The sequence below is a fragment of the Ambystoma mexicanum genome, chromosome 13, assembly GCF_040938575.1.
Source record: "Ambystoma mexicanum isolate Mex_15411 chromosome 13, UKY_AmexF1_1, whole genome shotgun sequence".
Taxonomy (NCBI): domain Eukaryota; kingdom Metazoa; phylum Chordata; class Amphibia; order Caudata; family Ambystomatidae; genus Ambystoma; species Ambystoma mexicanum.
Window position 1 is genome coordinate 326,001,535 of NC_090938.1, and position 27,797 is coordinate 326,029,331.

Sequence of the window (27,797 nt, forward strand, 5' to 3'; positions counted from 1 at the left end):
AGGGGGGAAATTAGTGTTTTCGCCTTCGAATCGTTTCGAACGCTCCCACAACGTCGACGAGAGGTTCCCGTCTCCTTCTGAAAAGCCTTCAGGTAGTTCGGAAGCGTCCTTTGGAGAAAGGGGGAGTTCCTGGCTACTTTTATGTTTTTTCGACGCGGTATTCGATGTTTGTTTCGTCGTCCGCGTACGTTTGTCTTCGGCGACAATTCTCGCTAGGCTCTCGACCACGATTTTGTCCGTCGAGGGCTCTGGTGTCGACGTTGTGTGCGTTGCGCGTTGTACCTCGACGGTCGCTCTTTTTTGGGGTAGCGCCCGTGTTAGATGGAAGCCCAATCGCTGGTCGCGGCTGCGTTTGCGGGTGGGGCTTGTGACCTTTACGGTCTGCGGTAGACGCCGGAGTGCCCTGCGTCCCCTTCGGCGCTGATGGATCCTTCGTTCTCGACGAAGAAGAGCCGTGGGTAGTGTGTTTAGCCTTATGGGGTTTGTGTGCGTCCTTGTCGCCGGGGTGTTCATCCCCATAAGCAGGGCGTGAGCCGAGCCCGTCGGGGCCGGGGACGGACGACGAGGAGCGGGAGCGCTCCTTCTGGGGGTTCATGACTTCCGTAACGGACGTCGAGTTATCGCACTCCTCGTCACTTTCAGTAACAGCGGCAGCGGGTGAGGAAACTGACTTCGACATCGCGTAGTCCGCCCACCTCTTAACCCTACGTTCTTTAAGAGTCCTGGGTTTTAAGAGCTTGCAGGCTGCGCAGCTGTTCTCTATGTGATCGAGGGGTAAGCAACGATTACAGAGCTTGTGCTTATCTTTCCAAGTATATTTGCCCCTGCAGCGTGGGCAAAACTTAAATGGTGTCCTCTCCATAGCTGAGGCAATAATAGCTGGCGATAACAACCCCAAGGGAAAGAAAGGGGAGAAAGAAAGACATTCTCAAAGAGAAGAGACAAAGTTCTAACCCCCACTCTCCCTACTGTAAGTTGGCCGTCGAGGCCAGGCCACGTGTTCGGCAGCGCCGAAGGATCTCCTCCGCTCTTCCTCTCCGTCGAAAATCAGTTCGGCGGAGAAACAGCTTCACAGCTAACGTCGAGGGGGAGGGATCGTTATCAGTATATTAAGTTATGACAAAAGGACCGAGGTCCGTGGCAAGTATAGCAATGTCTCTCTAGGAGCTCCGCGAAAGGCGACCAGAAACTGGGCGGAAAAAAACAATCTGAGGGACCTCGACGCGTGAGGGATTGTGGGTACAACGCACGTCACTATAGGGATAGTGTTACAGACACGCCTTGTCGACGTCCCCTTTTCGACTACGAAAAACAAAATGCAATACTCCGCAGTGACCACTGGATGTCGGACCTATGCACAGCATGTGATTCTAAGCAGATTAACAAACATCAGAAACATACTTATTTTTCAAAGGGAACTAATTCAGTTTTATATTACAGATGGACGGAAGAAATGTATGCATCAGGACATTGGCGGCATCCGACCCTATGAGCATAGAGAAATGATCAAGGGACCCAGTCAGATGCCTGTGTACAGACATTTCTGCTGTATAAATTATAAAAGCAAACATTTTTCCGAAAAAGACTCCCCCATCATCGTGTTCCCTAGCTAAATGTCCCCTCAAGTAGACTTGAACAATGGAACAATGAACTAAGAGTGCTCTGTGATGAAAGGGACACCCAAATGCAAAAGGACTGGCCTTCGAATTGAAGGGCCCAGGAAATTGTTGCAAGGCAGCACAAAAAAGGACAAATTCAACCGGACAAAGAGGGTCCATGGCTATCAAACCAAGATGATTTGGATGGAAGATGTTTCGATAAAAGATGGCTGACGAAGAAAAAGAAAATGAACACTGACAAATGTGCATGGGGAACCAGGAAATGTTGTGGAATGGGAGTAAGGAAAAGGTGTGCAGTAAAATCACAAGTGGACAATTTGAGAAGATGGGCTGGTGGATTTTCTCAAAGAATGATTTTCTCTCGATTCTCATAGTGCATGTAATCACCTAAGGTATATAGCTAATTTTAAATTAACTATGGAATAGAGGTGGGATTTAGATAAAAGCAAACAGAAGTATTCTTGAGGGATACATGCATGTTCAGACTAGGAGAATACAATATGTTATTACTGACTCTGTATGAATGTTTTATGATACCTCTCATATTGAAACAGATCACTGCACTGAGGGTGATTGATTGGGACAAAGATGGAGGTACACTGAATATGGGAGAGGGTGGAAATTGGGTGTAGTGGCTCTGTATTAAGTAGGTGTCTAAATACAAGCCAGAGGGGGGCTCTAGAGGAGGTGTTAAAAACCCTGCCTCCCCTCAATCTGAATGCAGATAACTTGTCAGGCTGATCAATAATACCAGTATTGCAAACATCAGAATGGTAGCGCTTTAGAAGCAAAAAGGCACAATTTAGGGTGGCATACAAATTTTTAGCGTCGAGAATGCCCCATGCTGTGGAGGGTATCTCAGGTAGTACACATACATTATGGATATCGAAAATCTAGTCTGAGAACTGGACATAAAATAAGTTATGCTCAAAACTTGGTTACCATTTGGTAGAAAGGCTGAATATTCAGATGCTGTTAGAAAAACAAAATGGATGCTAGAAATACAAAATGGTTGAAGTTCACAAAGTCATACCGAAATAATTAAATAATTCTCTTAAAGAAGTTCATTAAGAGTTCGTTGAAGAAGGGCATATCTGGAACAGTTTGTTCAAACTTCTTGGCAGCAATTTTGTCATTGATAAGCCGGGGGAAACCATGTAGTGTTCTGGGAAGGTGGCAATTAGAGTAGACAGCTGTTAAAATAGCAACAATTGTGTTGGGTTCATGGGCAGTCCACTGCAACTGCAGACTTCTTGGCAGAGAAGCATGCTATCGCCGGGCAAAATTACCTCAAAGAGGCTGACAAGAATGTTCTTTCTCTAGACATCAAAGGATCTATGACAAAGGTCAGAAGAGTCTCACACAAATTTAATTAGCTTGCATGCGTAGTTATGACATAGGGGCTTGGTGAGTGGCAGCTAAACTAGCAAATCATAGGCCATTGAGGGCTTGTCCTTAATTGTCAGGCCCAATCAAATTGTATTGCATCATAAAATGAGATAATGTGCCAACTGAAAAATGTAGAAAAGACAGTGAATTTGAGAACTTAGTGCTGTTATTTCTGATGTCTGAATAAAGCAGATGTTTAAAAATCAGTCCAGGTTCTGTCATCCTCTCTGCCTCCTGGTTCCAGTCTCTGCATGCCTGATCCACAGATGCCATCAACGAGGGTGTTGGGCCCTTGTCTTCACCAATAAAGGCCCTCTGACAGTGTTCCATCCAATTAACCTTCTGCAGATGCTTGGGCGAAGTCAGAGCTGTCAGAGGGGCAGCTATGGTTCCAATATCTGCCTTTTAGTTACGGTAATACCCAATGAGGCCCAAAAAAGCTCTCACCTGGGTGTGAGTATATGTTACCCCACATTACTTCCATATCGCTTCCATGTAACTAGAGATGAAGTTGGATCCTCTGTCAGAGACCACCTCTTTAGGGAATCCAAATCTGGTAAAGATGCCCAAGAGAGCCCTGGCAACCACCTTGGCAGTAATGATCCGAAGGGGTAAAGCCTCAGGGTACCTGTTGGCATGATCAACAAGGACCAGGATGAACCGGTGTCCAACTGATGTGGGAGGGTCCAAGGGACCGACAATGCCGATGCCTAAGCTCTCAAATGGTGTGCCAACCACTGGCAAAGCCTACAGTGGGGCAAGGACACTGCCTCCAGTCTTCCCAGACAACTGACAAGTGGGACAGCTCCGGCAGTGGGACTCCACTTCTACTCTCATATGGGGCCAGTAGAAATGTGCAGAGAGCCTTTGCTTAGTCTTCTTGGTCCCAAGACGACCAGCAAAGGGCACCTCATGCGCCAACTGCAACAGGAAGGGCCTGTAAACCTTGGGTACCACCAACCTCTTGAGGGCACCAGGTTCAGGCTTAGTGGGCTCACTACAAAGGGCACATCCTCCCAATAACGACCTAGGCACTTCACCTTGTGCCTGGACCTGGACCTGTTTTCTTAGACCCTCGAGAGAGTGGCACTCTCTCTGGCCCTTGCAGAAGTCTCCCTTAGAGGGCCCCCCTTCAGCCAGCAGCCTTTGAAGGTCAGGGTGATCCTCTGGGATGTGCACTTCTCCCGCAGGAGGGTCTTCTGGCTTTTCTCCCTCAGGAGTTAAGTCTGGGGTTACCACTGGACCCTGCCCACCTGAAGCCTGAATCCCAGTGGGTGCTGCTGAAACAGCAGAGAGAAGGAGCCCCCTTCGCAGAGTTGGCCTTCTTGCTCTTCTGTCTTGCCTTGGGTTTCCCCTTTGGCTTCGGTACCTGACTAGCAGTCAGAACCGGTGTGACCTGAGATCTAGTGACTGCAGCAGCAGTCAGGGGTAGTCCATCCGAGATCAACCCCAAGTCCACTAGATCATGCCCCAACAAGATGTTGGCAGGTACATTGTACTGAACCAGGACGGGAAGATTTGCTGTCTTGTCCGCAATCGTGATGCTGACTATGGCTGCATGAGATAATTTGCTAACCATCTAACCTGGTAGTTCTCAGAGGAGCACCTATATAGTCCTCTGGCATGAGCAGCATCCTGTCCACCATTGTCATACTTGCCCCAGTGTCTCTCAAACCAGTAGAAGGCTGGCCATTCAGGAGGACACTTCCCAAAAATCTCTGGGTATGCTGTGGGATAGTAGCCAGTACTTCTGCATACTGGTCCCAGGCCCCAAGGGACACTAGGTAAATCTCTGCAGGAGCACCAGATGTGATTCCTGTAGAGGAGGGGAGGGCAGTGGCCTCCACCTCAGGCATGGAGCAAGGGTAGGTCAGGCTGACAGCCTGGACTCCAAGCGCCTTACCTTTACACTTGGTGTCACCCTTCTTGTGGTCCAGAGACCCACAGTCCCAACAAGTGCCAGGAATGCGAGGAACAATACAGGATCCACTGGGAGCCAGCTTTACAGCAGGAGAACCATGACTCTTACTCCAACCCCCATAAGACTTATCCCCACTAGATTTTTGGTTCTTAGGAGAGGAAGGTTTAGGTTTACTCGACTGCGATTGCTTTTGGGATTCTTCAACAATCTAATATGGCAAATATATACACAATGTCTATGTGGTACCACACTTAACTATTGATGCCTTTAAAATGCACCAACTGCTGACAGTTCTAATGGCATACATATCAAACAGTAATGTGCATCAGCATAGAACATAGGAGGGAAGACAAGTTATTGAAATTGATATTGATATTTTATTTCTATCGCGCTTGTACAGTTGGATTAAACAATGGCAGAATGGTACTTTAGCTACTAAGACACAGTTCTGTTTGATGATCTCCCCACCTGGGTAACCTGTAATAAAGTGTATTAACATGCCCAGTCAATTAATGTTAAAATAGCCTTGTTTCCTGGTAAAAAATGTTGCACTACCCCAGTGTACCTGAGTTAGCAGTGTTTCTTTGACGGTTCATCGACGGATCCCTTTAAAGCAGGTGACACAGGGTGTCAAGAGTCCTCGAAGGATGTGAACCCTGGTGTCGAGATGCCTCGATTAAAAGAGTTAGGTGCCGCAATAAAGACTTGATGAAGAACGTAGGTCCGGCAGCAGGCGTCGAGTGTCGGCGTCGGAAATCTGGACTCAACCACGGCTGGGTTTTGGGTCTTCACTTGTCGGTGTCTTTGTGGACTTCTGGTAGCGGGAAACCCACTGGCTGATTCTCCTCGGTCGTCGACAACCTGGACTTTCTCTGGCGGGACAAAATGGTTGACAGTGATGGCAAGGGAATCCTTCATTTTAAATGTTCTTAGGCAAAGGTGGAGTATTGCGGCTTCGGTCATCGAGCAGCACGGTGTCAAGCTGTCCCCGCTTCTGGGCAACACGACTCGACTGGCTTTCAGTGGTTACACGAATCCTCCGAATCCCAGTTGACGGCAATGAACTTGGATGTCCTCAATGTCTCGATGCTTTACTTCACGATTTCTTGGCCGACCCTGTCTCCGGTCGACAGCCTTTCGGGACTGGCTTCCAGGGTGCCTCGATGAAGATCAGCTTCTGCACGATGTTCCCTCATAGCTCGGGAGAGGTGATAGCTTTCGGATTTGGTTGAAGGAAAACAGCAGCAAACCTTCTTCTTCCAGCTAGGCTTCAATGATAAGCAGCTTAAAGTTTCAACTTAAGCTTCTGAACAAATTGGTAAGTGAGAGGTCCCCAGGTAAACACATTGATCCCTCATTCACACTGCTGAGCCAAGCTCAGTCAGCCAATCAGTCAGAAGGGCATTTGTGCAGGCAGGCAGCCAATCAGGCTCACAGTGCATTCAGACCATTCACCTCCACCCAGGCACTCATAACAAGGAATGTGGATTGGGGCAAGCACCCAGCCTTTTAGCACACCACCCTGCATTCATGCCAGGCACCCATTACATGAAGTGCATATTGGTCACACACTCCATTCACACAGGTCCCACCAACCCCAAGGGTATACCCAAAACATAGTTACTGGGAAGGCTCCAGCCAGTCTGACCAGGACTTCCCCACAATACCATATATGGTTCTTCCATAACAGCCAGTTAGGAGAAGGGACAGAGTCAGGGCTTCTAAGGACTTTAGTAAAACAAGGTAACAGGCAATAGAAACCAAGAGGTCTCAGGGGGCATCTTGTCTCCTATCAGGAATTCACTGATTCCTACGGCAGGGCCTGGGTATGCCAAAATGGAGGATACTCAGAGCACCTGTCAAATTCAGCATAGAGCTGCCACCAGCCCATACCCTGCTCTGTGGGCCACACACAGGTGCCCAAAAGCATATACTCGGGGAAAAGGGTTGTACCCCCGACCACGGTGCCATAAGGGTATCCCAAGGGTCTCTGTTCACTACAACCAAAAAGTGGAACAGCTGCACTGACAGGAGTCCCACATGCACTCTTGTGCAGAAAACAAAACAGAACACACATGAGAAGGGAGTACAGGACAAGGACATGGAGGCCATGTCCCTCCAATGCATTTCCAGCATCACAATGAGCAACAAATGGATAACTATCCAGATACCCAAGACATAGAAGAAGCTCTGGAGTATGAAGATAGATATGTATTCCTGTTGGATCAAGGAGCGTGTGAGCAGCGAAGTACTGCATTTGAATCTGCATTTTATCTGCCAGGATCCAGGCACTGCGAGTGCTACTCTTGCCTGGCCCGGACTGCTTCCTGGAGGGGGCGGAGTCACCCGGACCACGTGTGTGATCACGTGACTGGCCGCGAGCAGAAAACTACGCCCAACCCACCCTTGCGGCGTTAAGCCCGACGGTGAAAAGGCCATCAGCTGTTGTGCGGCTGTTTGGCGGATGGTGGCTTAACACCATCCTGCCCCAGGTACTGTGTATTGCCGCTGCACCTACTAACATTAATCGGTTATTTCCCAAATAGCTGTACGGTTGAATCTTATCAGCATTTATTTTTAATTGAGTTGGTGCCTTGTTTTACTTTACATGTAATTGAGAAAATCACATCGCTTTTAACGCTTTTGTAATAAATCATTACATGTATACCTTAAAAACAGGCATGCCATCGGAGATAACCAGAGACCCTATGGTTACTTCCCCAAGCTCTATGCCTAGTTCATCGGATCTAGCCTTGCTTTCCAAGACTCCAGTCAACCAAAATATCCCAAAATCACAGGAAAAGTCCAAAAGTCGAACTCGTATTTCTAAGAAAAATATTGTTTTAACCCCTATTAATAAAACTCCCACTCAACCTGACATTCGCAAGTTCTATGACTTAAAGTCAGGTGGTATAGCAATGTCTGATCCGATTAACTTGGCATCTCTGGTTAAGATTGCTACGAATCCACAGTCTCTGAATTGTTGTACAGGTAATGAACCTCCAAATCAATATCCCTCCATTAACAACGAGGCTTCTATTTGCCCGTTGAGTTCTACTATTTCGGATCAAACTACACTAACTGTTCCTCATTTTCCTATTAAATCTATCAGAGCTGTTCAATCCATGGCTACTGTAGTAGAAGAGTCGACTTCTCATATAGAAGACACGACAATTGAAAGCCATAATGTAGCATGTGATATCCTGACCAGGAATGTCTCGCTGCCCTCAGTAATTATTGAAGACGTGGGATATGCCAGCCCAAACAAATCCACACCTTCTCCCTGTCAAAATTCTCCTGATTGCAGGGATTTAGAAAGCTCAAGAGCTTCTATAATGACTGATTGTGCACAACCAGGCGCCACGGACTCAATAAGACTCGACGAGGAGGTGTCCTTTTTGCATCCGACCCCCCGCCGCTGTCAGGCATATGACAGAAATCAACAATCTTATGCCACAACGACTAATCCTGCCTTATTAGAATTTACCTTGGGGGCCATTAACACTACTATGTCCACGTTATTTAAGCTTTTCAACTCTTTAGATCAGAAGATAGCTGTTCAATCTGTTAAACTAGACCATATAAGTGATTGGATGAAGGACACCTCACTTAAATGTGCTAAAAGTCTTTCATTAGGAAACCTGGAACAAAGAGTAATTCATCTAGAATCACATATATTATCCCATCAAGGTTCAAATGAATACTCTGGGGTACCCATTACACAACGTCTCTCACATCTAGAAAATTCAATTCAAAACCCTTTGACCATTCCCCCAGCTTTGCCAACATTTTCTAAAATTATCCGCCCAATTGAATGCGTGGAGGAAATTGTGTCCTCAAAAAATAATGAGTCTTGGATTAGTGTGGATTCTCCTGTGAAGAGTGATGCTCAATTTGCCGCCGGTAAACAAAAGGGTGGCGCTAATCAAAACCTACGAAAAATTGGGTCTTCACTAGTGAACAACAAAAAGACAAATTCTGTCTCATTCAAAGCCACACAAAGAAATAAAAAAACCTTGGCGGTGAAGGAAACTGCTGTTCACAGTGTTACTGCCCCTATGGATAGTCGTGATGTAGTTACGAATAGCGAAGTAGCCACTACAGCCGAAAATCTTCCTGTTGCTAAAGCTATGTTAGACAATTGTCCAACATCTCAATCTGCTTTAAAGAAAGTTTCAAGGTCACCCCCTTTGTATGATCCCTTGAATGAGTTGGTACATCTGTTAACATTTAAGCCTGATAACACACAAATAAAAGAATCCCTTCCTGCTGCACAAACATCATTACCTTCTCATTGTGATGTCATTAATACAGCTGCTAGTAGGTTACTTCCCTCTGTTGCTTCTACAGTGGGAGTTGAAGACCGTTTAAGCTCCTTAAGAGCTGCGGTAGACTCCTATCTCCTAAAAAAAATCTCAGAGGTGTTGCCCGAAGCTTCACATACCATTGATCAACCCGCTCAAATATATAACCCCCCTCAAATTATCCAAACCGAAGCTTCACTACTCTTAAGTAGATCAGATACCTGCATGAATTCTAAATCTGCTCATTGTAAAAGGAATTGGCCTCAAGTTTGTGCAAAACAAAGCATTAAGAGATACTCTGATGTATGTAATGATGATACTAAACCTTACATAAATGAAGAGAATATTGCATTTTCAAAGAAACTTAATCAATTCCACACTCTTATTTTGAAGTGTCGTGATGGCTCCTTTCCGAAATACGACTTATGTCGTGCTAGTGTTCTAAATATATTTGGAGATATTGAGGGGTTAGATGCCATCTCTTCCACTGATGTGGATCAAGTTGAGTTTCTGTGTGACAAAAATCTCTCCATTGTTAGATTATGGATAAAGTCTGGACTTGTCCGTAATACCTTGTGGAACGCCAGAATGGATCTATTCAATCTTGGCTTTTTATTAGCCCTTGATCCTGCACGTAAGCAATCTGAGGAGATTGGTGATAACAAATCTGTCGTAGGTACCAGCCTTGCACCATCTTGTGTCTGCAATTTTTGCACTAAAGACTCTTCATCAGACCCCAGAGCATCTTGTAATTATCCTTCATAACCACGAGCAGTCACGCCCACTACTGATCTTTCGCTTGCTAGCTGGAATACTAGAGGCCATTCTCATTTGCAGCGGACTATAAACAATGAATTAAACACTTATGATATAGTGGCATTACAAGAAACGTGGCTAGTAAATCCCCCTATATGGGATGACCATGAGATTATTCTGCTACCAGCAGTTCAAGCTGATAAAGGTAGACCTACAGCTGGACTTTTGGTTGCGGTGAAAGTGAGTAGAGGTTTAAAGATATCTCCTTGGAAAGCCCCAAACAAATTTATGCAATTGGTTAAAATCTCTCTTAAATCACACACATACGCACTTATTAACCTTTACAGGAATCCGGCAGAAATTAATGATGACTGTTTCTATGATACGCTTTCCCTTTTCTTCGAGTATATTTCCGCACAAAAAAATATCTCTGGAATCCTACTTATGGGTGATCTGAACCTTTCTTGTTTTGATTCGCACACTAGAAAGTTGAATCATGAGGGTGCAAGATGGATTTCCTATATGGAAGATCACGATTTAAAGATGGCAAATGGTGCAATTATAGGTGATATACCCCCAATGAACACCTGGGAGAGAGGCAACTCAAAATCTATAATTGACTACATCTGTATGTCAAATAGCATTTTCATGAATACCACCAAATTTATCATAGTAAAACAGCCATCCAGTGATCACCATCTTTTAGCACTATTTTGGGCGATCAAAATTGAAAATCATTTAAAAACTGCATCTTATTATAATCAATCTGTATCTGTTAATAGAGGTAAAAACCGCTTCAAATGGTCGGTTAATAAATTACTAGCCCTGAATGGTGCTATACTAGACAACCACCGTCTACATAAGACTGGCTCGTATATAGACGTGTTAAGCACCTTTGCGAATCTCTATCCCACTCATAGTAAATCTCCTAAAAGTCATGTGCACAGGTTTGACATAGCTCTCTGCGAAAGAAAAAAGGCGTACAGAAGAGAGATCAGAAAATGTCGCAAACTCCCCATGATTGATCAAATTAAGGCAGTTAAAGTTGCTGCATCGAGATATAGAAATTGGGTGCGTTTGAGGCGAGCAACTATGTATCAAATAGACAGCGAACACTTCTTGGTAGCCTGTCACAACAAAAATTCTGCACTGGTTTGGGATTTGTTGAACAAATGTAATACATCACCTCAAGGGCATACACAACTCAATGGAGTATCTGAATCGGTGTGGGTCACACATTTTGCTGCTCTATATGATGATTATAAGATGAATGGTTGTAGGTACAACAGTAGCTCTGGGAACGGGTGGGCCCTGTACTGCACAAGATCTATTATTCAAGATTTTATCAAATCATCTTCCTCATCTAGAGCAGCGGGTCTGGATGGCCTTACTAATTTAATGCTCAAACAAAATATAACAGAATGGGCACTAATCTTGAACAATACCTTCCATCACATCATACAAACCAAAAATATTCCTGACTCATGGCGCTCTTCTGTGATCATTCCGATCTATAAAAAGGGTGATCGCATGGACCCGAAGAGCTATCGTCCAATAACGTTATTGGATGTTCCAGGCAAAATATTCTCTAGGTTGGTATTAAGAGATTTTAATGCTTGGTCAAATAAAGCATATCAACGTGACCCAGCACAAACTGGTTTTGTTGCAGGATTAGGTACTGGCATTAATTTAATTACTTTAAATGCTATAAGACAACAAGCAGTTAATAAGAGACAAGCCAGATATTTTGCGTTCATAGATCTTCACTCCGCTTTTGACTCAGTCTCAAGACCAAAACTCATAGATAAATTACGCAAAGCGGAGTGTCCTCCAACTCTTATTGATATTATCTTTGCCCTTCATTCACATACTAAAGTCTATGTGAGATTGAATTTTGAGGGCTTGCTTTCATCCCCGATTCCAACATCTAGAGGATTGAAACAGGGGTGCATTTTAGCATCCGCCCTGTTTAATTTTTTCATTAACGACGTACGTTGGATCTTTAGCAAAATAACAACTGATGCTCCCAAACTGAATGGTGTAAAAATGTATGCCTTATGGTATGCAGATGATCTGGTTTTAGTGTCTAAAACTCCCAGTGGTTTACGTAACCTTTTGGCAGCACTATGCTCATATTTTAAAGAAAATGAACTAGTAGTAAACACTGGAAAAACACAAATTGTTACATACGTCCCAAAGGGGTTACGTAAACACTTGTTAGAATGGCAAATTGAGGGAATACCCATAATGATAGTACCAAATTATGTGTACTTGGGCCTAATTTTTGATGGTTGTCCAACGCTAGACTCACATTTGAATAAAATTAAACATAAGCTAGTCACGGCAATCTGTCAAACTCGAATAATTGTTTCTAAATATGGCAAATTTTCTATCAAAGCTGCCATTACATACTGGAATCAGAATGTTGTGGCAACTATCCTTTATGGTTTAGAGACATTAATTGTTCCCTCAGGCTTTTTCAATGTATTAGAAGCCAAGTTTTGGCGTGCAATTTTACATCTTCCACAGTGTATTCCTGGAGTGCTGATACGCTATGAATTGGGATTAACCTCTCTAACTGCCATATATAACTGGCGTCTATGTGCCCTATTTCGTAAATGTATATTAGCCCCATGTGATAACTCCACGTTATCTTCTATTTCTAGCTATTTGCTTAGCTCTGCAGAAAAATTTCCGAGACATTGGTCATCTAAAATATTATCTATTATGGTGAACGCTGATATATCACTTGAACTTCTGGTACTTCACCCAGAGCAAGCCAAGAAAAAGGTATACATGATAGACTGGATTGATACAAGAACTCAGTGCTTAACCTACAAAGACTTTGATCCTGCAATTTTTGGTCCCAAGCGTTATAAGGATATAGCTGCGTATTTACGTTTGGCACCATCTGCTGCTACAAGAATGGCCATTCTGCGGTTGCGGCTTAACATCTGGCCCACTCGGGAGGTTAAAACAAAAAGAAAGCAAATTCCCTCTGACCTGAACTCGTGTAGGTTTTGCAAAAATATAACGATCGTTGAAACTCTACAACATTTATTACTGAACTGTCCTGCGCTATGTACCTTGAGAAAACTGCACTTTGCTAACCACTTTGTGTACTTTGCACAAATTGACCCAAGAAATAGATGGATCGCCATGGCAGCCACTGAATGTATGAGTATAAGAATTGCAACCATCAACTTTTTAAAAGCCCTAAACATGGAATGAAATTAAGAGTTCTTTACTTGTTGATATTTTAGCATCTTTTAAACCTTAATGAATACTTGTGTTACTTGGATTTGATGTTTATGGATTTTTCTATTTCTATAAATTGTAAATTGAAAAAGTTGATATAACTTCAACTATATTCAATAATAAAAAAAAAAAAAAAAAAAAGATATGTATTCCTGAAATATGCATATAGCATGTGCATAGGAATCTATTTGTATCTTATGATGAGATTCTCTCCACTTCAGATATCAAGGTATGGCAGTTAAAATAATGTTATGGCCCCGATTCTTATAATTCCTGAAATTACGGATGCACTCCAAGGAATGGAATGAGACAGATAAAACTGGCATGTCCAGGTTTTTGAGCAAAAACTATCTGCTTCAGGTTCTGGGAGAAGTAACCTGTCACTATAAAAGTTGATTGCCTCCTGGCCACACTTTGAGGTAAAACAGCAGTTGCTTTAGAGGATGCTGCTGCACCAGCTGATGCCATAGAAGTTGGAATTATCTTTAAAATGAAGTTATGCAATTCATTAACTTCTCCATGAGAGCCTCTGCATATTAAACATATATAAAAGAGTCAGTGTTGGATGACTTTGCGATATATGGACAAAGCTAAAGAAGGATTAGACTGCTCACAAAGAGTGGTCATTATGGTAACATCCTGTCAGACATTGTCTGCGATTCTCCAGTTCTGGTAAAGGTAATTCAAGATGACTGCTTCCCAGAAGGCTTCTCTTCTATCGTGACCCTCTCTACTACCACGGTCCTCTTCTGGGGTAGAACTGGCTCTGGCTTTCACCCTGGTTGGCCTCCCACCCAGGTTTATAGGTGTTCCTTTAACCTCTTGACAAGATCAGGAAGCTCAAAAAGAAGTGAATTTTAAGGGGAACAGAGTCCCAGTCCACTAACACGAACTCAGACATTTTGCAGCACTGGATGCTATTGTTGCAGCACAGTGGTCCTGTGTAGGAAAAAGGGACGGGGCTTAACCCACTCTAACATTTTCTATAATTCTGATCCCTCCTGGGTTGGGAAGACAGGGCAGGATTGTCAAGATCCATCAAACTAACCAAAGGATAGAGAGGTGGAATGAAAGAACCCCCAGGAAATAGGAAGTCGTGGCTTGCTCGGATGAGGTCAGACAAAAAGGAGGTGGTAGACCAACATGCCAGCAGGAGGAAGAATGGTGTAGAAGAGGGGGAGGCAAAATATAGAACAGGTGAGGTAATGGTTTGTAAGTGCAAGTGGTACTATGTTGCGATTGTGCATGAAATACTAGTAAGTGTGATTAGCAGAGGGAGTTTATGGGGTGAATGAGTAATGAATGTGAGAGTGAGGGAGGGTTGTCTGGGAAGGTGGTGGCATAAAGCTGGATAAGTAGTGTAGAGGAGGAAGTAGTAGTAGTGTGGAGGAGGGAGTGGTAGAGTGTAGACAGGAGTATAAACATTGAAGAGTGAAGACAGTAGTAGAAGGAGTGAGAGACAATGAAGGGAGAGAGGAGGAAAGATGCAGGAAGTAGCAGGAGTGAAGGCAGGATTATTTGGGAGGAGGAGAGTGGAAAGAGAGAGGAGAGTAAAGTAAAGAGCGAAGGAGTGGAACAACAGGGCACGAGTGGAAGACAACTGAGTTGGGCAGAGTGTCTGAAGGCACTAACCAGCTGATTGTGTAGGGTGAATCTAGGAAGTCCCTGGTGGAGTATAGATAGAAAAAGCAACTGCCTTTAGATTATCACGATCAGCCATCTAGAAAATAGATACTGGGGGTCAATATTCTCTATCTACTAACTTGGGGAATAGGAACATCTGATTGGGGGGAAATGCTACATCAAAACAAGAGAGGTAGGGACAGCTCTAGTGCCCTGCTGAAACCTATAATAAAAACACTTGAACTTTGAAATTTTGACTTTTCTTTGAACGATCTGTGTGATGGTACTTCATCGAACTTGTGAATTTCCCTTTAGGGATTTCCTAAAAATAGACTTGCATTCCCAGGAACAGGGAAAAGTAGTCAGCCTAAATGGAAAGAATCCAAAATCTCCGTCAGAATTGTGCCATCCGCAGCTTCCTTAAGGCAAGAAAGGGATGGGGTTTTACTCTATTATTTTCCTGTTAAAAATATTACAGGACCGTTTTGATCCATCTTGGACGTGAAGGTCCTGAACAAATTTGTGTTACACACACGCTTTTGGATTGAGTCTGCACACAAAAATCTGGGAGTTTATGGTCTTTATACACTTGAAGGATGACTATTTATACATCCCAGTGCACTGGTCACACAACAATGATTCCGATACTTCTCAGTAGCGCCAGAGACTATCAATTACAGGTCCTTCCCTTTGGCCTCAAAACTACCCACAAGGTTTTTTACAAAGTTCTTAACTGCCCTTGTAGTGATTCTTCATGGCCAGGGCATCAATAGTCACACCTGCCTGGATGACTCGTCAATTAATGCCACGTTGATCAGGCTAACACAATACCATGCAGGAAACATCTGCTTGCTTCATCAGTCCCATGGATGGTTAATCAACTACGACAGGTAACATCTAACCCCTCAAGAGAGCTGGAGTTCATCAGGGTGGAGTTCAATACAAGCTGTAACCAGGTTTTTGTCCGAGCAGATGAAGGGTCAAATATCAGTACTCCTGGATGTGCCTTGCCGGACATTATGCCAGTGTTTGCTGATACATGGAGAAATGGCCTCTTTTGTATCATAAGTCCCATGGGTCAGACTCCACTTGAATACCATAATGAGACACCTGCAACATCATTGGAAGCCAGAGGAGAAAGCATACAAGGATCCTTTTCCAGTGAAAAAGGAAGGTGGCCCAGTCTTTTGAAGTGGTGGCTGAACGAAAAACACATCTTCAAGAGCCCGGAGAACCAACCCTTCTCTTCCATTCTTATGACAAGAGATACCAGCCGACAGTGTGCCTCCAAGAAATGCAGGGGAAATGGTCCCTCCTGGAATCCCAGCAATCTTTGAATTAGAGGGAGTTATAGGTCATCTTCTGTGCCCTACATGTGTTTTACAGGGAACTAGAACAAAGATATGCCATAGTTGGAACAGAAATCCTGGTAGCTAAATGTTGCATAGACTCTCAGGGGCGGGGCACTCTGCAGGTCCTTAGCAGATCTGGCACATAACACTTTTTCCATTTAAATGTTCTATAAATCCCACGGAAAAAGAACAATAGTATGGATGCATTGAGCAGGGTTTTCCATCCATCAGCTGATTTCTGCATAACTCAGAATGTCTTTCAGGACCTTTGCCTGAGAATGGGAGTTCCAGTCATGGACCTGATGGCTTCAACACTTGACTACCAGCTTCCCTGCTACTGCTTCATGACCAGGTACCCAGAAGCTTGCCTTATTCCTAGACTGGCTGAATGGGTTACTGTATATTTTTTTTCCCGTGGGAATGGGATCAACATGGCAGGGATTTATGGGCTATACGTATACAAAAAAGAGGGACCCAAACCAAGGGGGGATTACACTGGGTATCTAACCAAAATCAAAACAAAAACAAATCCCCTCAACCCATAGGTGTTTGGAAACCTAAAAAAATATATACATACAATCATTTGATCATTGTCACAATATATCAAAAAGATTTGCATTCAAATTCAATTTTCATTTGAAAAATCTATTTAATCAAAATACTATATGTAATAAAATGAGCGTATCGCTAGAGCCCAAACACATTCGAAATAGTTAGTGACTTTCTTTGGCTCCCAGACAGATGAGATTGCTGGGAGCATATGTGTCACGACTTACTGGCACCGGCGTTCCCTGTGGCAACGCTGGAGAATGCGAGCACTTTCCGTTTCCCCCTCTTCCAAGATGGCTCCTCGTCCTTTGGGTTACAGTGCAGTGTTTCCGCGCTCGCAGGACAGACGTTCACTGACGTCATCTCGTTCTCTCCTGGATCCCAGATATGGCCCAGCAGGGCCGAAGCTCAGTGCGTCGCTACTCTCCACAGACGCTACGTGAGTTCGCATCTAGGAAGTCTATTGTTCTACACTTTATTCCTATGCTTATCTTTCCTTCCTGCTCTTTCCTACAGCCTTGCCTTTCTGCCCAGCCTTCCCGTTCCGCTGCTCACGAGTCTACAGGACACTCCGGTAGCCTCCCCTTCCAGAAACGTTAGGTACATCACCAACCTTTACAATCATTCCTCTCGTACTAGTTCTCTCACTCATCTCTTGTTTACTTATCTAGAATCCGGAATTCTACGCGGTTCTGTGACCAGATCCAGTGAAATCCAGTACTGCCAGCGGATACAGCAACCGATTCACCTCCACATCCGTTCCAGCAGGGTTTTTTCCCCCAGGAGGGTTTCCCTGGGATCCCTCGCACAACCCTTCGTTTCCCTTCAGGGAGGAGGGAGGTGTTAGGGGCCTCAGGGGACTCTCCATTTGCCTCGTTGATTGCTGCAGGAGTCAGGTTAGTGTTGAACCATTACAGCTAGCGACGCCCAAAAGAAAAAGGCTTAGACAGACATCATGGCTACTTTACAGGCAGCCTTAGACCAAGTGCAGCAATTAACGACCGCAGTACAAGGATTGTCCCATGAGGTACAAGCCTTAAAGCATGAAAATGCATTCCTCAAACAGCAAATGTTAATTAAGGCCCCCACTAGTTCAGAGATTCCTCCTGGTCCTCTACCAGGCGGGAAATACGACGGAAACCCGCATTCTTTAAGGGAATTTTTGGATGCATGTACGGTGCAATTTGCTTTTAAGACATCCTTCTTTCCCTCGGACAGAGATAGAGTGGGATATATGATTACTCATCTCACAGGTCCCGCGCTAGCTTGGGTCACGCCTATTGTCACTTCCAACAATACCATATTGGATTCAGTGCCCGCTTTTACGGCGAGCCTAAAGGCTATGTTTTCTCGGAGGGAATACAATGTCTCCTCCCAAGAGAAACTTCTAGATTTCAAGCAAGGGTCTTTAGGTATTCTAGAATTCATTACCCGTTTTAAACAAATGGCCCAAGGCACATCATGGGCCGATGATGCGCTTATTACGTTGTTTAGGAGAGGGGTTAATGAGGAGTTGAAAGATGAACTAGCTCGAGTTCCGAGACCAAACACATTAGCTGAACTAATTTCGTTAACCATGCAGCTGGACTATCGGCTGCAAGAAAGGCAAACGGAGAGGAGAAAAGGGAGAAGTCATCGCTCTGCGCCAGAATTAGCATCCTTCCCTAAAACAGCTATTCCGGAAGAACCGATGCAGCTGGGCACTACCCGGGGTCCTCTGACTCAAGAGGAACGCGCCCGCAGAAGAAACCAGGGACTATGCATGTATTGCGGCTCTTCTGGTCATGCCGTGCTTGAGTGCCCAGTCGCTCCTCTCAGAAAACCATTTCGTTCGGGAAACGCCAGACCTCAACCGTAAGGGGACATACGGTCGGGGTAACAGATACAGGTTCCCAATCTCCTACTAAGTTGTCTCACTCGCTGGACATGGTAGTCCTGCGTGTTACTTTTTCTTTGTCAGAAGAAAACATTGTTACTGTCCCAGCCTTGGTTGACTGTGGGGCAGCTGGTTTGTTCATGGACGATGTTTGGGCGAGAAAACTGAATATTCCCCGATCCCCTAAAGCTATAGCTATACCTGTAGAAGGTGTAGACGGAACCCCACTAATATCGGGACCCATACGAGAACAGACTCACACTTTGAAGATGTTCATTGGATCACACAGGGAGGACGCAGTATTTGACATTATAAAAGCAGCTCACTACCCTGTCATTTTGGGCTTACCATGGTTAAGACTACATAACCCTTACATAAATTGGACAGCCGGTTCCATTTTTTTAGGATCAGAATACTGTACCCAACAATGTCTTGCTGAAGGATCGGTCGGATTTTGTTCTCCTTCGTCGAATCCTGTTGCCCCTCAAAGGATAGTAGACTTGATTAGTCTTGTTCCACCTGAGTACGAAGAGTTTCAGGACATTTTCTCCTCTTCTCAATTTTCTGAACTTCCGCCTCATCGTAGAGACGATTGTTGCATTCGTCTAGACTCCTCTCAGCCACTCCCTTTTGGAAAGATGTACATCCTTTCCGAGAAGGAAAAATTAGTCCTACGACAGTATTTGGATACCCACCTTAGAAATGGTTTGATTGCGGAATCGACTTCCCCTGCAGGCGCATCGTTATTTTTCATAGCAAAGAAGGACACGGACGAGTTACGTCCCTGCATTGATTATAGGGGTCTTAACAAAATCACGATTCCTGATCGATACCCAATGCCCTTAATACCAGACATCCTAGAAGCAGTAAAAGGGGCAACGATTTACACAAAGTTGGACCTCAGAGGGGCTTATCACCTCATCAGAATCAAAGAAGGGGATGAGTGGAAGACCGCGTTTCGTACCCCCTTTGGTCATTTCGAATACCGGGTGATGCCCTTCGGACTCGCGAATGCACCTGCAGTTTTTCAAAGATTCATTGACCATATATTCTCTGATCTCCTTCTTCATACGGTAGTGGTGTATCTTGACGACATATTGGTGTTTTCCAGCAATCCTACAGAACATCACCAACACGTGTGTCAAGTATTACACCGATTACGAAGTAACCACCTCTATTGCAAGCCAGAGAAATGCAGATTCCATCAGACGACGGTCACGTACCTGGGGTTCGTTCTGTCCCCTACTGGAATTTCCATGGATCCCCGCAAGGTAACCGCTATTCTGGAATGGTCCTCCCCTAGTTCTACCAAGGAACTACAGAGATTTCTGGGGTTTGCGAATTTCTATAGGAAATTTATAGCGGGATTTTCCTCAATCGTTCTGCCCCTTACAAGTTTACTCAAGAAGGAAAGCCTTTTACTTGGACAGAAGACGCCCAGTCAGCCTTTGATACTTTGAAGACTCTATTTACTTCCGCTCCTCTCTTGCGAACCCCAGATCAGAGCTTACCGTTTATTGTTGAAACTGATGCCTCCCATTTTGCTTTGGGTGCGGTACTTAAACAAGCTTTTGCCCAAGGAACAGAACACCCTGTGGCTTTTCTGTCCAAGACTTTTTCTCCCTCTGAGATCAACTACACGGTGTTAGAGAAAGAGTTGCTGGCTATAAAACGGGCCTTTCAAGAATGGAGACATCTCCTTTTGGGCTCCCAACATCCCATTGAGGTCCGCACCGACCATCAGAATCTCAAGAGTTTACAATACGCTGAGACTCGCAACAGCTGGCAAGCAAGATGGGCCCATTTTTTCTCTCCCTACAATATCACTTTCACTATCATTCCAGGTAAAATCAATCTTCAAGCAGACGCTCTATCTCGAAGAGATCCCGATTGCAAATCTGGTTTTCAGACCGAAAGACTGTTTCCTCATGCTACATTCATATCTATAGTACAGGACTTCCTTCACTCTGTAGCAGCCCAAACTCATGTCTTGATGGACTCCATTAGATCTCAGGCGGATAAATGGGGACTAAGTCTCGAAGACGGATGTTTCTACCGGGGTCATCAGGTGTACATTCCCTCACTCCAGCTTCGAACTGAAGTAATGCACATGTGTCACGATTCTAGTGCAGCTGGTCATCGTGGAATAGCCAGCACCCAGGAGCTCATACTGAGACATTTCTGGTGGGAAACCTTAAGAAAGGACGTGACTGATTACGTCTCTTCCTGTGTGATCTGTCTGCAAGTCAAAGTACCTCGCAGTAAACCGTTGGGAAAGCTGCCTCTAGTCCAGATACCTATTCGTCCTTGGCAATTGATATCTACAGATTTTATTGTTGACTTACCTGAGTCTAAAGATCATACCACCATTATGGTAACGGTGGATTATTTCACCAAATTGGCTCATTTCCAGGCTCTGCCTTCAGTACCGACAGCTCCACAGATGGCCAGACATTTCATAGACACCATCTTTTCCCGGCATGGTCTCCCTGACAGCATAGTGTCGGATCGGGGTTCCCAATATATATCCAGATATTGGCAACAAGTGTGCTCTGCCTTAGGCATAAAGAGAGCCTTGAGTTCGGGTTACCATCCTCAAACGAATGGGCAAACGGAACGTTTAAATCAGACTCTGGAAACGTATTTGCGCTGTTTTGTATCAGCGGCACAGGACAACTGGAAGGATTTGTTACCTTTGGCAGAGTTTGCCTACAATAACGCTCCTCATGCTTCTATCAAGACTAGTCCCTTTCATTGTACCTATGGGTACGATCCTTCCTGCTATTCATCCTCTCTTCTCAGATCTTCGGCCTTTCCAGATGTGGACGCTTTAATGGGCGACATTCAACAGGGACATCTTTTGGCCAGATCCGCATTACTGGAAGCTCAGGAGCATGCTAAACGTTATGCTGATTTACATCGTTCACCATCTCCTGTGATTGTTCCGGGGGATTTGGTCTGGCTCTCTTCAAAGTTTCTGCCCAGACACCTGGTTCCTTCTAAATTGTCTCCGAAGTATTTTGGACCTTTCACGGTATTGAGAGCAAAAGGTCCCTTGGCTTTTGAGTTACGGCTTCCACCTTCTTGGTCTAGAATCTACCCAGTTTTTCACGTATCACAACTCAAGCTTCACGTATTGGATCGTTTTGGTCGATCTACTATGGCCTGCCCGCCTCCAGTAGCTACTACGGAGGGTCCGGAGTTCGAAGTCACGGGCATTTGTGATTCCCGTTATCATCGCGGTCGACTGCAGTATTTGATCCATTGGAAGGGTTACTCAGTGGCCGACCGTACATGGGAACCGGCTTCAGCAGTCCACGCCCCCGTACTTGTTCGCCATTTCCACAGGTGTCATCCGGGCAAACCAGGGGGTGTTACCCTCGGAAGGAGGCATACTGTCACGACTTACTGGCACCGGCGTTCCCTGTGGCAACGCTGGAGAATGCGAGCACTTTCCGTTTCCCCCTCTTCCAAGATGGCTCCTCGTCCTTTGGGTTACAGTGCAGTGTTTCCGCGCTCGCAGGACAGACGTTCACTGACGTCATCTCGTTCTCTCCTGGATCCCAGATATGGCCCAGCAGGGCCGAAGCTCAGTGCGTCGCTACTCTCCACAGACGCTACGTGAGTTCGCATCTAGGAAGTCTATTGTTCTACACTTTATTCCTATGCTTATCTTTCCTTCCTGCTCTTTCCTACAGCCTTGCCTTTCTGCCCAGCCTTCCCGTTCCGCTGCTCACGAGTCTACAGGACACTCCGGTAGCCTCCCCTTCCAGAAATGTTAGGTACATCACCAACCTTTACAATCATTCCTCTCGTACTAGTTCTCTCACTCATCTCTTGTTTACTTATCTAGAATCCGGAATTCTACGCGGTTCTGTGACCAGATCCAGTGAAATCCAGTACTGCCAGCGGATACAGCAACCGATTCACCTCCACATCCGTTCCAGCAGGGTTTTTTCCCCCAGGAGGGTTTCCCTGGGATCCCTCGCACAACCCTTCGTTTCCCTTCAGGGAGGAGGGAGGTGTTAGGGGCCTCAGGGGACTCTCCATTTGCCTCGTTGATTGCTGCACGAGTCAGGTTAGTGTTGAACCATTACAATATGGAAGATGAGTGGTTACGGCACACATATGTGTTGCGTCCCCTTAATTTGAAGCATGATGGTGTTTTCCGAGATTGCTTTGCAGTAGAATTAATAAAAATTAGAACAATATTGAAAAAGTAGATGGTTTTGTTGTGTAAATCCGCAGTTTGTTTCTGAAACATCCCAGAAGGAAAAAATGTTTTCAAGCAGCATGCCACATTTCAAGTTGGGAATGAGATATCTGAATAAAGTCATAAAGTGAATATATCATTTATTTCCCCCTGAAGAATGTTAATAATGACAGGGAACAGAAACATGTTGGGGGCGAGGGACTGTGAATAGGAAAATACTCGGAGTTACCCAGACATGTGTTTTTTTAATTCTTTTGTTTCGTTATTGTTTGTAGGATAATTTTTTCACATGTTGTCACTGGGTGTGGTGATGTTTTCCTTTGCAGAATGGAATGGGTAATGTAGGTATCAATTGTGCATCATATGTGGCTGTGCTCTAGTGATAAACTAGTTTTATTACATGTAGTGTTTTAATAAAATGGATTTTACAAATGAAAATTGAATATGAATAAAAAGAATGTATTTTATATATTGTGACAATGATTTAATTATTGTACATATATTTTTTTTGTTTTTCAAAAACCTATAAATTGAGGGGATTTTTTATGTGTGTTTTGATAAGGGATTGATGGGCTGACTCTTGGCCTTTCCATCCATGTTTGTTTTGCACTACAGTTTTGGACTGGGCTGAGAAAGATTGGATGATGAGGTATGTTAGGGAGAATTATCTTATAAGGCTAATTTCCCAAACCTAGTGAGTCCCCCAGCAGCTTTGCTGGATTTTTGGGGTTTGTTTTTTTCTCCTACTAAGAGTGAGACTCTTTTCCTCCCACTCTTAGGCATGATTTGAGGTATGTCTTTGACTCTTTGTGTGCTAATGGGCTATGGGGTCTTTTACTCCATAGGGTATCATCTGTTTTTTATGTGTGTTACACAGCACCCTCAGTGCAGTAACACCGGGGTGTCATAGTGACCCCCAAACATAAACTCCATACCCTGGGACGGACTACTGTCTCCCAGGGAATGTAAAGTCACCATTGACTTTACTAGTCCAAAATTGTGAACAGAACCAGTACAAACCATCATAGTGTGGAAGTACTGGAAGGGGGTAATTAGATTGCCCCTGGGTCTGTTTTCAAGGGGGCATTGTGCAGTCCCCCCTTGTCAAGTTTCTGGCTGGTGGCAATGGTTACCACGCAAAATATTCCACTGGAATATTTCCTAGGGATTTTCCCATTGGTTTTGAATGCACCACTTTTTGGTGCAATGTTAAAGATACCACCGGTTTATTTATTTAATATTAAATCAACGGTTGGGTCTTTTTGCCAGAACTCTTTTCTAAAATGGCGTTCTTGTCCGTCTCTGTAACTCCAACCAAGGTTGGCCTTTTGTTCCACTTTTTGGCGGGCTTCTCCACAGAAGCGCTCCAAATGGTGCCACTCTGTCTGGGTTCCACAGGATGTGTGGGGAGGGGAATTGGCACCCTGGACTGTGTTACCTTAGCAACCCAAGTCACACTCTATTCTAATTGGCCCAGTGGTGAGCCGCCGGCTCACCACTTAGCATGTGTGAGTGACAGCTAGGCTGTTGAATGGGGGTTTTTCTGCATAAAAGCAGGGCCTTTGGGACTGGAACGTCAGAAGTCGCCACAGGACCCAAGGATCCGAAGAGGGAAGAAGCTGAGCCATCTGCAACAACAACACCACCCTTGAAGCCCTGCTGCAACAAACTCACCTCTTTCCCAACGACAAGAGAAGATCTTCTGCTGGATGAGTCTTCTTCCTTTGAGCTGGTGGGATCAACCAGTTCGCCCCTTTCGCCTTCCAAAGACATCTCTTGGTCGAATCGCCCGTGCCAAGCACCCCGGCGGCCGGATAGCCAAGCTTCACCACTTTGACCGTGAATAACAGGAACGCACCTTTTAACCAACGAACTCTGCGGCTGGTTTCATTCCTGTGCAGTGCATCGACTCCAAGTTTCCTCCTCGACAAGATCCTCTCTTTGCCTGGTCAAAACAGTGAACTGCAACCACTGCCATGAACAACTGCCACCGCTGGAGCTTCCTCTCTCTTTAAGGTACTGGGTTCTGCCTGGCCTCCCTTTCCACGGATTGCTAAATGTGACCCTTAAATCCTTGGCTTTCCAACTGGGTTGGCCCCAGACCTTCTAACTTTACTTCTTGAATCACCCCAACCTCTTTTGAACATTCTGCAAATACTTTTAGTGCATTTTAAACTGTGTGATCTTGGACACATTTCGCTTTGCTCCATTTAAAGTGGGCCTGGCCTATGAACTTTGGCTCTACAGTGTATACTGCCTTTACTCCCTTGCTTTGAACTTCCAAAAGTGTTGGGAACTGTTTTATTTGTATGCCCTGCCTTTTTCTCTCCCTTTAACGTACCTATTGGAGTGCCATCTAGGTTACACGCTCACATCTGTTTTAACCAATAGTGGTGTTATAACTCAGACTTGTCTAATAGTTATCAAGGGAGGTGTCTATACTTTACCTGACTGTGTTTTAACTTGCTTTTGATTTAGAGTGCTAGTGTATTGCCTAAAGTGTGTTTAAATAAATAATTATATACTTTTGATACAAAGCTCTGGTCAGTGTTTGTTTGCTCTACTGTGTTTTAGCTCTATTGTGTATACTTTATATACTGCCCTACTCTTCTTGAGAGAGGTCTGACTGCTCAGCCACAGCTACCAGGTAAATCTGGGTGGTGCAGACTGCTACCGATTGGGTTTACTGCTTACCCCTGTAGTCTTAATCTTCTTGCAATGTTCCCCAAGGGAACTGCACAGGATTCTGCCTAACAAGGTAATTCCTGGATTACTTACTGGTAATCTTTATTACTCTTGAGTCCTTATCTTCCTTATCACAATCCTCTTCCTTCTCTCCAGCTCTAGGTCTTGCTCATGAATTGGAACCTAGTTCGTGGTTTGAGTATGTCTGGATGAGTGAGAGGCTGAGCCTAATGTCTGCCCAATTAGAGTAGGGGGTGGAGAAGTTTTTATTTTTGTATTTTTTTATTTTTTTGTTTTATTGACTGCTTGTCTGCAGGCGTCTGTTTGAAAGGAAAATACCCAGAGTGGTTAGAACTTTGATGAGTAACATAAGGAATAAAGAGTAATGACGATTCCTGCTAAGTAATCTGGGCATCACTGGGCAAATGCCAACTCAATTATGTACTTCCAGTAGCAGCACTGGCCTTACTGGACAAAGACTTCATGATGTTTTATGAGTTTCTACTAACAGTAGCAATATTTGCCTTGTTGTATTAGGTTATGCCAACATGTATTTGTGTGTAGTAGTGTGTGTGTACTTATAGTAGCAGTAGTGACATTATTAGGAAAAAACGAATACATATGTTTAATTGCAGCAAAATCACTGGAATTATTGGGAAAGTCATCATGAGCGTGCACTTAAAAAGCAGTACTGGGATGTTTGGGCAAAACCATCTTTAGTGCGCGCTTAAAATAGCAGTACTGGCATAATTGGGCAAGGTCAACGTGATTGTGTGTTTGCAGTAGCAGTGTTATTGGCAAATACATCATGAGTATGAATTTACAGAAGCAATACTGACCTTACTGGACAACGCTATCTTAAGTGATAGCATGGCATTAGTGGGCAAAGTCAAAACAAATGTGTGCAATCAGCAGAGGCACTAGGATTGTAGGGCAGAGCCAACAAGAGTGTGTTCTTACAGTGCCGACACTGACATATATTTACACAGTCAGCATGAATACATCTTATTAAACTAGTAATACTGGCAATATTGTCCACAGCAAACATGAGCGTTTTCTTACACTGACAATGCTAGTACATATTGTATACACAGGCATCCTGAAAATAAATTGGAAAAAGGCTTCTTTATACTATTACTGTTGAAGACCTGTCAGCTACTGGATGTTTTTCGTGTGTCATCCTACATAATTGGTTGTAAACTGTATAGCTTTTTACCCATTTTTTTCACTGAAAAATGTACTGTAAAATGCATAGTTTTAAAACATTATTTAAAAAAATAATTCTTCTGGGGGAGGAACCAACATCACTCCCTTGCTTGGATTGTGCTCATTCACTATGCATGGTTGTTCACGCTTATCAGTGGACATTGTTTACACTCCTCCATTGAAAATAAATTCAACCGTCATCGCTGGTGACTGGGTAGACTCATGGTAAAGGGGAAGAGAGATTATGTGTAGGGCCCTCTCTGGATTTGTTGGTTATCTTCTAGAGGTTACCCCCTCACTTATTATGCGACTTCATTGTAAATGTTCACTGAAATTCACTAAGTAAGTTATGAGGTGAAAATGTAGTTAGTTCACTTTGGGTTGCACAGTGTTATAGTTTTGGGGGGGCTTTTGGGTAAAGGAGCTCTGCTCCAAAATGGTGTCCGGTAGGATCCAGCCGCTGGTTGTATGGCTCCCTGTGAAGTCTGTATGAATTAACCCGAATAAAGTTGTTTACATGTTCCAATGTGTCGATCGCCTCATTTCAAATAGATTTCCCACAAAAGAGCGTTCTCATTTGGAACACATTGACATTTAATTCTGATTGAAAAGTTACCTCAGTTCAGAGCTTAATCTATATGCATTCTTATCAGATGCCTTTCTTTGGGAGTATACCATGTCTCTGTCTTATAAATGCAATTACTGACTGTTCCTAATCATACTCACTTGGCTGCCATGCCGTTCTCTGGTAGTACAGTCATCTCCAGGACCTTGGTGCTACCAGCCACAGCTTCATAGCTGGCAGTGGCAACCATCTTGCCAGTGATTCGGTGGACCTGGTAGAAGGCATGGGGTCGCAGGTTCCTTTCATCGGCTGTGCCAATGAACATCTGCAACGTCAGTGGCTTTTCGTTGTAGCCCAACACCTGCAAGAGACAAAGTGGTATACTATTATTGTGATTCTAGTGGTAAGACCCCATGCAATGCAAGTTTACACACCCAATAGCAGGGATCGTATTTGGAAGTGTTACACATATCCAAAAGCA

General features: G+C 44.3%; 1 protein-coding gene across 1 annotated transcript in view; it reads right to left on the reverse strand.

The window, feature by feature from the left end:
- Positions 1-27,797, reverse strand: part of NFATC4 (nuclear factor of activated T cells 4) — an 889,306-nt gene that overhangs the window by 156,308 nt on the left and 705,201 nt on the right. The window contains exon 4 of the mRNA XM_069633813.1: positions 27,478-27,677. Coding sequence (XP_069489914.1) covers positions 27,478-27,677 — 200 coding nt within the window. The remainder of the gene's footprint in view (positions 1-27,477; positions 27,678-27,797) is intronic.